This window comes from Setaria viridis, chromosome 7, assembly GCF_005286985.2.
Source record: "Setaria viridis chromosome 7, Setaria_viridis_v4.0, whole genome shotgun sequence".
In the NCBI taxonomy this organism is placed as follows: Eukaryota; Viridiplantae; Streptophyta; class Magnoliopsida; order Poales; family Poaceae; genus Setaria; species Setaria viridis.
In genome coordinates this window covers 27,107,616-27,118,548 of record NC_048269.2, presented here as the reverse complement: position 1 = coordinate 27,118,548, position 10,933 = coordinate 27,107,616, and the positions used below count along the sequence as shown (strand labels likewise).

Sequence of the window (10,933 nt, the reverse complement as noted above, 5' to 3'; positions counted from 1 at the left end):
GCGCGCTCTTTATCTTTATCCACGAGCCAATCCCATCAGTTCACTTTACAAAATACATACCAAAACCAAAAATTGATATGCGAGGCATGGGAATAGTCACTGCACAGAATCATTTCAGGCACAAGAGGTTCCGACGAACCACTCGCTCCATATTCAAAAGCATTCCGAGATCGAAAAGTTCATAAGAAACCAAATCCCCTTCCAATGCTAAATTCAAAAGAGAGAAGTTCAGAACACCGCTGCTCAGATTGGGGCACCAAACAATCCCGGGTCCATGTTTCGAATTGAGGGAACGGCAAGTTCATTTCATATATTAAGAGAGCGAGATACATCTCCATCACAAGAAACCTAACCATCAGCTACACTAACACCGACCCGGATAGATAACACCTTGCCTAACACCACACACGATTAGACATTTCTGGCACGCACTTCGTTTGTACAACTCCTAGGCACAACCACCACAATCAGAGCTACGACCTATGGAACAGACTCATGCGGCGACCTTCCGGGCCTTCTTGGAGGCGGGGGACTTGACGGTCTTGGGCTTGGCCTTGGCCTTCGCCGCGGGGGACTTCTTCGGCTTCGCAACAATCTTCTTCTTCTCCGGCGTCTTGCGCTTGGTCCCGGCGGCGGCGGTCTTCTTGGGCTTGGTGGCGGCTGCGGCGGTCTTCTTGGGCTTGGCGGTGGCCTTGACCGGCTTGGCCGCGGCGGTTTTGGCGGCGGCGGGCTTGGCCTTGGGGGAGTCCTTCTTGGCAGCGTCAGAGAGCTTGTAGGAGGCCTTGACCTTGACGAGCTTGCCCTTGGCGGCGAATCCGCGGAGCTGGATGGAGAGCATCTTCTTGTAGTTGGCCGGCAGCGACGCGCCGTGCTTGTCCTCCATGTACTTGGCGATGGCGTGGGAGCTCGAGCCGGTCCTCTCCTTGAGCGCCGTGATCGCCTCCTTGATCATCTGCACGGAACAAACAAAGAATCTCGATCAGCCCCCAAGTTCGAACGCAATCCAAATCAGAGACGAAACCAGACGCGAATCGACAAGGGCACAAAGCTCACCTCAAAGTAGGGCGGGTGGGAGGCGCCGGCTGCGGCGGCCTTGGGCTTGGCGGCGGCGGGCTTCGGCTTCGGCGCGGCGGCCGTCTTGGCGGGGCGGGAGGCGGGCTTGGCGAGGGCAGGCATGGTGGCGAGCTCGAAAGGCAGGGAGGGCTCTAGAAACTGCAGCTGTGTAAGCGCTACTACGATTTCGGAAGCTTGAGTTGTGAATGGATAGATTCGCAGGGACCGGGTCGCCCCGATTTATAAGCGGGGCAGGCAGCGATCCGGCGGGAGGGGCGTTCCGCGTCTTAATTGGCTGGAGGGGCAGCGCCACGGATCGTGATCCGCGTGAGGGGCGCTGAGCGCATCGCAGCCGTTGGATGGAGTGGGCGGTGCGGGCGGGGGAGGGCCGGGGTGCGCCGCCCGACGCCCGCAGCGGAAATGGGATTTCCACCTAGCAACAAAACCGCGCGGACGCGTGTCGGTGGAACCCGTGCACGGTGGACCGGTGGAGCGGTGGGGCTCGCGGTGGGGACGTGCGGTTGGAGTTGCCTCTCCCGGTGTTGGTGGAGCAGGTGCAGGCGCGAACTGAGAGACGCGGATTTGCGCGTGGTTTCAGGCCTTGGGTTCTCAATCTGGATGCTGGTGTACGTGGAATTTTCGGGACATTTCGAATTTCGTTGAGCTGGGATTACCAAAATGCCCTTGGGCCTCTCGTTTTGTGACTGTATCGGAGTCGTGAGTTGGGCCCGCCCGTAGTAGCTCTGGGCCTCTAGCTAGTAAAGAAATGCCGCATGGATAAGATAGGATAGTAGAAAATAGCTAAGCATACAGATCGAGCATAAGTCTAATTTCTAGCAAGTAAAAACGTGTGCGGTTTCATCTCCCTGTTAGTTCGTTTAATCATTCCATACTATACTACTAATAAAACCAAAGAGGCGACTATTCTTCATACGCCGCGTGTCCTCAGCCTCTTCCCACGCTACAACCAATCGGCGCCCTGCGATTTTTTTTCACCCAACCTTAACCGGGGTCCTCGGCCCCGCATTCCGCGTCAAGGCTCGCCGGAGGGAGCTCCTGCTGCTGTAGATGATGCCGAAGCTCCCCGTCGTGGCGTCTTGTTCCTCTCACCGCAGCTTCGGCTTCAGCGGGTGTCAGCTCGGCGCTGCGGTGGCTCTACCTCTCCTTCTACAACTGAGTCGTCTTTTTTAGAAGAACAGGAGGGGTTGCCACCTACTAATTGTAAATATATTAATAAAAGTTTACAAAAGAGTCACAAGAGGTCCCAAGAGACAAAGAAGGAGACAAAATAAATAAAACAAGCTATCTAAACAAGATCTGGGTCCTTGATGGATCTTTCGCATCTTTGCTTCATTGGTCGTTTCTTAGGGGGTGTTTGGATCCTCGGGCTAAACTTTAGCCCCTGTCACATCGAATGTTTGATACTAATTAGGAGTATTAAATATAGGCTAATTACAAAACCAATTCACAACCCCTAGGCTAAATCACGAGACGAATCCATTAAGCCTAATTAGTCCATGATTTGCCAATATGGTCAGTAAACATTCGCTAATGATGGATTAATTAGGCTTAATAGATTCGTCTTGCGATTTAGCCTAGGGGTTCTGCAATTAGTTTTGTAATTAGCTCATGTTTAGCCCTCCTAATTAGCATCCGAATATTCGATGTGACATGGACTAGATTTTAACTCCAGGATCCAAACACCCTGGAGTAATAAACAATGAAAAACTGTCGGAGTGCTCTCATCCACACGTTTCAATCCCCACCGAGCGTTGGCAAAAAAAAAAGAAAAAAAAATCCCCACCGAGCGACACCTGTGAGATGCGAGCGCACGCCTCTCTCTTCTCCTTCCCTTCTGAAAGCTTCTCTTTGCTTCCTTGCTCTTCGCACCCCACCCACTACTACAGCAAGCACACACCTTCCCCATCCGTTGAAGACCTCATCGCTGCGAGCATGGCTACAGGCGGCCGCCGACATAGCCGGCGAATGCGTGGAGGCGGCAAGATAGCTGGGCCCGACGGTGCTGACCTGATGAAGGTCGGCAGCGGGATCCACGACCTCGTGAGGTTGGCCAGCCGCAACGGCAAGTTTGGTGCTTGTGGGATTAGAATGCACGCCGGCGCTAGTGCGACGGTCGGCCACATCATCAAGCCAGGCGCCGCCAAATCAGTGATGAAGCCAAGTAGCACCGACTCGGCTAAGGAGGCTTGGATCTACGTACACGGGTGTCGAATCAAGAGGGCTAGCTTGTGCTTCAACTCGCAGGGCGACGTGTGCGTCCCTGACTCTGAAAATGAAGAGGTGTCGCGAATGGGGCAATCGGCGTGGAGCTAGCCCTTGCGGTGGCCGCGGACGGGGCTACCGGCATGGATCTAGCCCTTGCGATCGTCGCGGACAGGGCAGCCGACGTGGATCTGGCCCTTGCGGTAGCCGTGGATGGGGCGGGCGGCGTGAATGTGGCCCCTACGGTGGCCGCGACCGGGACTACCGGCATGGATGTGGCACCTAAGGTGGCCGCGGCCAAGGCTTCCGGTGTGGATGTAGCCCCGGATGGGGTTGCCGGCGTCAACATGAACCCGGAGGTAGCTGGGCACCTAGCAAAAAAGTTTCTTGGCGAGAATCTGCACCCAGAGGTGATTGCGCGCCTAGGTGTAGTGCTTTCCGAGATGGAACCTTTCTACCATGAATTCTTTATCGACATGTATAAGGTTATGGTGCCTCTGTTCTTCACCCCTTCCCCCTAGTTTATTTGTTGTTGGTTCAAAGCATAAATTGAAATCGTGTTGCTACTGGTAGATGATGTGCTTTGGTTCCATGATTAACTGATGTTTGTGCGATGATGTAGTGTACATTCTCACTTTGTGTAGCTGAAGTGCTTTTGTGTACTAGGTGTATGTTGTCACTTTTCGTACTTTTAATCTTATGATGAACTACTGTTAATGTACAGATGAAGTGTGCTTTGTATGATAAACTGATAATCAGTGTACATGTGCTATGATGACTGCTTACGTTCTCTGATGATGTTATTAAGTCTTTGATACAAGTGATCATGCCGAGCTCTTAGGAAATTTTGCTACCGTATTTAGTACTACTGGCACACATGATTAGCATAAACAACCACATAAGATCTTCTAATTTACAATAGTACCATAGATGATTAACATGACCAAGTACACATGTTGTACTTACAGCATTAGTACACATTAAACGGTTTCCAAATTTACAGTAGCATTACACATGATTCTCATGATCAAGGACTCCTACTTTATTTTTAGCATTAGGAGACATGATTAGCACTGTATTAGGCTTCCAAAATCACAACATACAAGATATACGAGTAATTAGTTTCCCAACGATGCCAACACATCCTCATATAGCTTCCTGTCACAACCAAGGCTTCTAGGAAGCATGCCTAGTGCCTCTAGCTGATCTTTATTGATGTGAGGAATCTTGTACCTGTTTCCTCCACCATCTTTCATCACCTCAATCAAATACCCTTGTAGTGTCAAGAACACCCTATTCAAAGTTTCTGGATCATAATTATCAAACTCAAGTTGTACATTCGCAATAAGGTCATCCAAGTTCCTAGAGATCCTGTCATAGGTTAAGGATTGGAGAGAATTAAAGAACCCTAGGTCTAGTACATTCAAATCTAGGGAATTGGCAGGTTGGTTGATGAGTCGTATGTCTAGCCCTGTCTGTGCAAAAGTAGCAATAAATTCTTCATCATTGACTGGCACATGTGAAGGGGCATTATCTTGCTGAATCCAAATGGTTTTTCCGGCATGTTCCCGTGGCCGCCGTCGTACAATAGCATGCAAAACTTTACCGATCAGATATGACCTCATAGTAGTCCAATCTACCTTGATAGGTTTGGTGACTTCGGCCCCTCTTCCTCTATTGCGGCTTCTTCTTTTTGCTGGTTCCTATAGTAAATGAAACCAAGTAAGGACCACAAACTCGTAGCACAAAAACTTATGCAAGAAAGTGAAACAAGTGTATGTTGTACCTTTCTAACAAATAGCCACTCCTATCTTTCCATCAAAAATACAATTACCTGCTTCATCATATATTGGTTTTCCTACTCCTAATAATAACATAACTTTGCCAATGCGATTCTTATTGTGCACAGTTCTGGGTTGATCATCCTCCTCGGGAAGCATATAATACTTCATGTACTTGGATGTGGTGTTGAACCACTTCTCGTCCATGTGGATGATGTTGTCCATTTCAATGAACTTGGGTTCATTTGGCAGCATTCGCTGATCTAACATGGAAAGACACTATCGTAGTTGTTATCTTTCATTAACAGAGGTTTTAGTGTGCTGGAATGGCGTCGTAGTCGGCTTTCCTTGAACCATCTATGCAGAGTGCTCTTCTTAATACCAATAGCATTAGCTAGGGATCGTATAGTCCTCCTCCTATGCAAGGGAACTCTAAGAACATATGATAGATCAATTTGTATCCTTTTGCGGCCACAATTATTCCTCCGTGATCTAACATCTACTGGTATGCCTTGTGCAACACTGCTTAACTCTTCGTCAAACACCATGCATTTGATACCTACTGACCTGAAACATATGAGCTACTATATTCATAGTGTTCTTTTTTAATTTTCCATGATTACTTCTCTCAAGCAATGTTTCATGTATTTGTTGCCTTTTAGTGTCTGTCAAATTTCTGCACTTATGTGAATTATTTGCATTTGTGTGTTCATCTTCTTCAACATCTGAGTCCTCCAACTCCTCCTCATCGAAGACTATGTCCACAGCATCAGCGTACACACCATAGTCGTGCATGTCCTCGATCATGTCTAAAAAAAAAGTGTGAGATAACAATAGCAAAATGTACAACCAACTAATTTATTCTCCTGAGTCCTATGAATCATGGAGCATTCTTTGCAGAAATCTGATCACATGTTTACTAGCACAAATCATCTTGTCTGAATGTTCTTTCTTTTTTGTGACATTTCTTCAAATCTGGTTTGTGAGTCGATGTGCTCATTGAAATAGTAAGAAAAAAATCATGCTGAAATTAGTTGCTAAAAACGAGTGATGCAGCAGTATGTCTCCATTGTTACTGAACTGCTTGAAATAGTGTAGGAAAGTTGTTGCTATCGTGGTGAGTTGGATATTTGGACCTTTTGAGGGGTTTCATGCAGATGTTGCTGATTTTGTACTGTGTAATGAATACTAAAGAAACATTATTATTATCTTGGTATGGTAACTCAAGTAGACTCAACTTTTAGGCTACAACACTTTGGATCCATGTTCTTTCTCATTTATGCAAATTGAGTTTACCAAGGCACCTAGAAGTGGCCGAATGATTTTTGACTCGGCTAGCAGAATGATATGCATGATTGTGCTCTTATCTTGCAATTAATTATGCTGAACACAACATCTTGTTATTTAGGAAAACTATGTCAACTTAGTGAGTCGATATGATCATTGAAATAGTAAGAAAAAATTTGAAGTTTCATTGGGGCTTACTGATCATTTTTTGCCGCTCATTTTGGTGATCAGCAGCTTCTAAGTTGAGGTCAAAATCATCCTGTATATGTGGAGCATCAAAGTTAAAATCTCCATCTTGTCGATGGTCGTCCTCAACAGCAAGAACTGCAATAGGGTGGGTCATAGGACTTTAATTAATGCAGAAAGTTATTTTTACACAGTACACTTTGTTTTAGTAAAGAAACTAAGAGAAACATTACCTTCATGAGATTCTTCTTGTTGTCCCTCACAAGCAGCAATATTGAGGTCTATGGCATGCACACCACCGTGTTGCTCTTTCTGGAGATAGTGGGACTGACCTTTTAGTGGATGCACTTATGCTTCTTTGATGGGATGAAATTGATCTCCTTCATCATTAGCAGGCTCTTGATTTAGGTCTGGTAAGAGCTCTTCACTTCCTTCCCCTGGTACTGTATTTAGATTAATGGTTATGGTTGAAGATGGAACTCTCCTGCATGCTATAGAGATTGGCACATTTGGGGTCTTGATGGCTTGTGTTGGGTTCATCAGGAGCATGTGATGCCATTTTAAAGGGGGCCAATGGCACCAAGTTTGCTTATTCAAATTTTGGATGGCCAGGCGCAAGTGCTGGAAGTTTCTATAATGGCGTATGTAGAGTGCTTATTCATGGCCACGTGTTGTGTTATTGTAGCCATTGCTTCTCTCTGAAATTCTTTGCCACACATTTCTTTTGTGTCAGATTTGTACTTTTGTACTGCAAGTGTAATCTTGTTCTGCCTAATCAGTGGATGCCAGGTCTTCTTTATAGGGGTAGTATGGTAATTTCACAGTTGCACTAAGTTTCTCCCTCCAATCCCAGACGTGTAGTTAAATTGGGATGGAGGGAGTAAATATTATTTTGAGTTGTTTGTGTTGCTGACTCATTAAAAATCTTTGTAGGTAAAAACTTACACCTCATGAGAAAACCCTACAAAGAATAAAAAGAGTATAGCCAGCTCATCAAAGTTCAATGTTCAAGTTCAACATTACATCAGACATCACAACAGTAGAACACTAGAACACCAACAGAACAGTAGGCTTCTAGCTTCCTCAGTTACTTTTCTGATGACTCTAGCTCCAACAGAACAATAGACATCACAACAGTACACCAACAGACTGATGACTCTAGCTCGCTCCTGATCACAACTGAATAACAACAGAACACCAACAAAGTGCTAATTCATCTATTCTACAATAGAAGAAATGACAGGTAATGGAAGAACACTTACTGTTTTCATTTAATCATCAATATACAAGTTCTCAAATGATTCTTCAAGTTCTAGATCGTCGACGGTATGCTGCAGTCTTGAATCTACTTGCTCCCAATCCTTGATCAAAGCCAGGATCTCCACCATCTCAAGGGTCAGACAACGTCACCGCTCCTCAATGATCCTGCCAGTGGTACTAAATGAAGATTATGAAGATATAGTAGAAACAAGCACAGTCATAACATCCCTAGCTAAGATAGAAAGAACAAGATAGAACAACTTATGCTCATGCCACCAGTGCAATATGTTGAAGTCATCATCATACTGGTTGATAGTATCGCTGTCTAGGTAGGCAGATAATTCAGAAGCAGCAGCAAGAGAGGCACCAGTATGAGCAGCTTGCAACAAAGCACTAGCAGATTATCTCCTAGACAGGGAGGAGGAAGCAGTAGCAGAACCCAGGCTAGCACCAAGGCTAGCAGCAGCATAGCCAGATGAAGTACCCTGATTATCAAAAATCTTACCCCAAGCAGTCTTCTGGCTGTGTGGCGCTCTGCAAACTCACAAAAACATACTTAGCATCATACTTGAAAAATATTGTAGACAATTCAGCCCTTACATCAGTTAAGTAAGAAGAATAATCATTTCCATTAAGCTGAGACAATAGCTGAAGAACATTGCTAAAACTTATAATATTAGCTCTAGGATCCAATATAAATGCAAAGAAATAAAGCATAGGTATATCACACCAATAATCTAAGAACTTAGACTTCATGGGTGCAACAACATGTTTGAGATCACCATCATCGGCATAGGAACTAAGATGTCTAGCTATCTCAAAAACATGATGCAATATTAATGGAGTAGTAGGATAATAAACACCAGACAAAAAAATAGTAGAATCGTAGAATTGTTCAAGAAATAACAAAATCTTTTCAACAACATACCAGTGTAATTCTGTCAGGATTGTCTGGCCTTCAACCAAACCATATTGAGTGGTTATGAACTGATGAAATAGGTTCTTATGGGGCATTAGATGCTTGAGCATGAGATAAGTTGAATTCCATCTAACATCCATGTCCAAAGCAAACTTATGAGGACAGACACCAACAGCAATGCAATAGGACTTGTATGCAGCAATACGTTGGTTAGAACAATTTAGGAATGAAATTGCAGTTCTAAATGTACTAAGCATAGGTTTGAAAACATCAAGACCAACCTTAACAATAAGATTAATAATGTGACAACCACGACGCTGATGCAAAAACAGTTTTCCAATATAACCAGAGTGAAGGATGTAGCTTACCAATAGCGGCAGTGTTTGCCGATGCATTATCCAACGTAACAGAAAATATCTTATTAGTTAAACCATAATCAGTAACAACAGAAGTAATACGCTCAACAATATTATCAACATTATGAGAAACATCAATTAAACGAAGGCCTAAGATCCTCATCTCTAGTTGCCAATCAACATTCATATAATGAGCAACCACACTAAGGTAATCTTCCTTAGCATTCCCAGATCATATGTCAGAGGTAAGAGCAACAGAGGAAACAAATTGCAAAGAAGCCACAAGTTTAGTACGACGCTCATTGAAATACTTAGCAAAATTCCTGGTGGTGGTTTATCTAGACACAGAACTAAATCTAGGATTATGAGCAACCTGAATATACTCCTCAAATGCATCAGACTCAAGAAAGGTCTAGTCTAGCAATCAACCTACACAACTGGATACGAGCAACATCAGGATTGTACTTGAGTTGGGACTGAGCCATACTTGTAGGTTCTTGCAAGACTGGGCACCTTGGAAGGTGCCTATGCAAGTGTCCAGTACCACTAGAGGAAATACCATAATAGAGTTTCTTGCAATGGAGGCACCTAGCACTAGTTCTTACCCTCTTGTTATTTTTTACCTCGTACAGTGGCTCAAAGTCGTCCCATACCTTAGAGGTGCAAGAACGACTCCTCTTGCTGCCCGTACTCTCCGTTCCTACCTCACCTCCAGCAGCAGGCGGTGGAGGATCTCCACCACCGGGCTGAACATCAGCATCGGGGATGTTGAGCAGCTCACGCCGATCCGCCTCCAAGTCAGGCTCATCATCTCCGATCTCCCCCATCAAACTCAACTCATCGTTGTAGCAGGTTGGATAGTCTGCCATTGTCGGCTCCCCGGTTCCTCAACGGGTGGGCACCGAAGACCTCAGACAAGGAAAGACAGTCACAATAGAACTAACATTAGTTACAACCATATGCAAAATATTAGTTACAACCATATGCAAGATAAAAACTAACAGTAGAACTAACTGATCACAAGACTACTAGTTCACATATCACAAGACCATAATCAAGGTACACCATCAGATCACAAGACCATAATTAGGATATAGATCACAAGACTACTGGTTCACCCAACGACTAGTTCCAACTCTCCTAACATGATTACTAGTTACAGATCACAACAGTAGAACACCAACATAATAGAACAATAGATCACAACAAGACTACTAGTTCCAACTCTCCTAACATGATTAGGAGTTACAGATCACAAGTGCAAAGAACAAACAGACTAACACTCTTACAGTAGTAGTAGTTCAAGCATCTGTTGCTTACCTCGTCCTCGAGCACACCCGGAGCACCAGAGTATTTTGCAAAAATATATAGTTAAATAAAAAATTGTAAATCTAGACCTGTACCGCCGTTTGAAACGGTTATAGCCAGATGAAACGGCGGAAGGGGTGCTGTAGCATCCTTACCGCCGTTTCAACCGGTAGAATCTCGCACCACTCGGCACTACACTTTCAAAAAATTATAACTAATTCATATCAATTCAGATGGAGATAAACGTTATATGAAAATTATAGATCTCGATGAGATCTACAACTTTGTAGTTGAAACTTTTTTCATTTAATGTAATATTGATGTTCAAATAATCAACACAAGTTTCAGATCTAAAATTGTGTCAATTATTTGAGCAATTAAATAGCTTCAAATGAAAACAGTTTGAACTATGAAGTTGTAAATCTCGTCGAGTACTACAATTTTCATATAAAACTTATCTCTATCTGAGCTCATATAAATTAGTTATCATTTTTTAAAGTGTGCTGCCCTGTTTCAGATCTAAAATTCGAATTTTAGATCTGGAACTTATGTCGATTATT

At 44.4% G+C, this 10,933-nt stretch overlaps 1 protein-coding gene and 1 pseudogene across 1 annotated transcript; both read right to left on the bottom strand.

Moving 5' to 3' along the window:
- Positions 1 to 284: 284 nt before the first annotated feature.
- LOC117862422 (histone H1) lies at positions 285 to 1,273 on the bottom strand. Its single transcript, XM_034745897.2, has 2 exons — positions 1,054 to 1,273; positions 285 to 952 (listed from the first exon to the last, which is right to left on the bottom strand). Exons 1-2 carry the CDS (start codon positions 1,174 to 1,176, stop codon positions 494 to 496), a joined length of 582 nt encoding a protein of 193 aa, XP_034601788.1. The 5' UTR covers positions 1,177 to 1,273; the 3' UTR covers positions 285 to 493.
- A 3,121-nt stretch (positions 1,274 to 4,394) lies between these two features.
- LOC140223497 (uncharacterized) lies at positions 4,395 to 9,934 on the bottom strand (annotated as a pseudogene).
- Between the last annotated feature and the right edge of the window lie 999 nt (positions 9,935 to 10,933).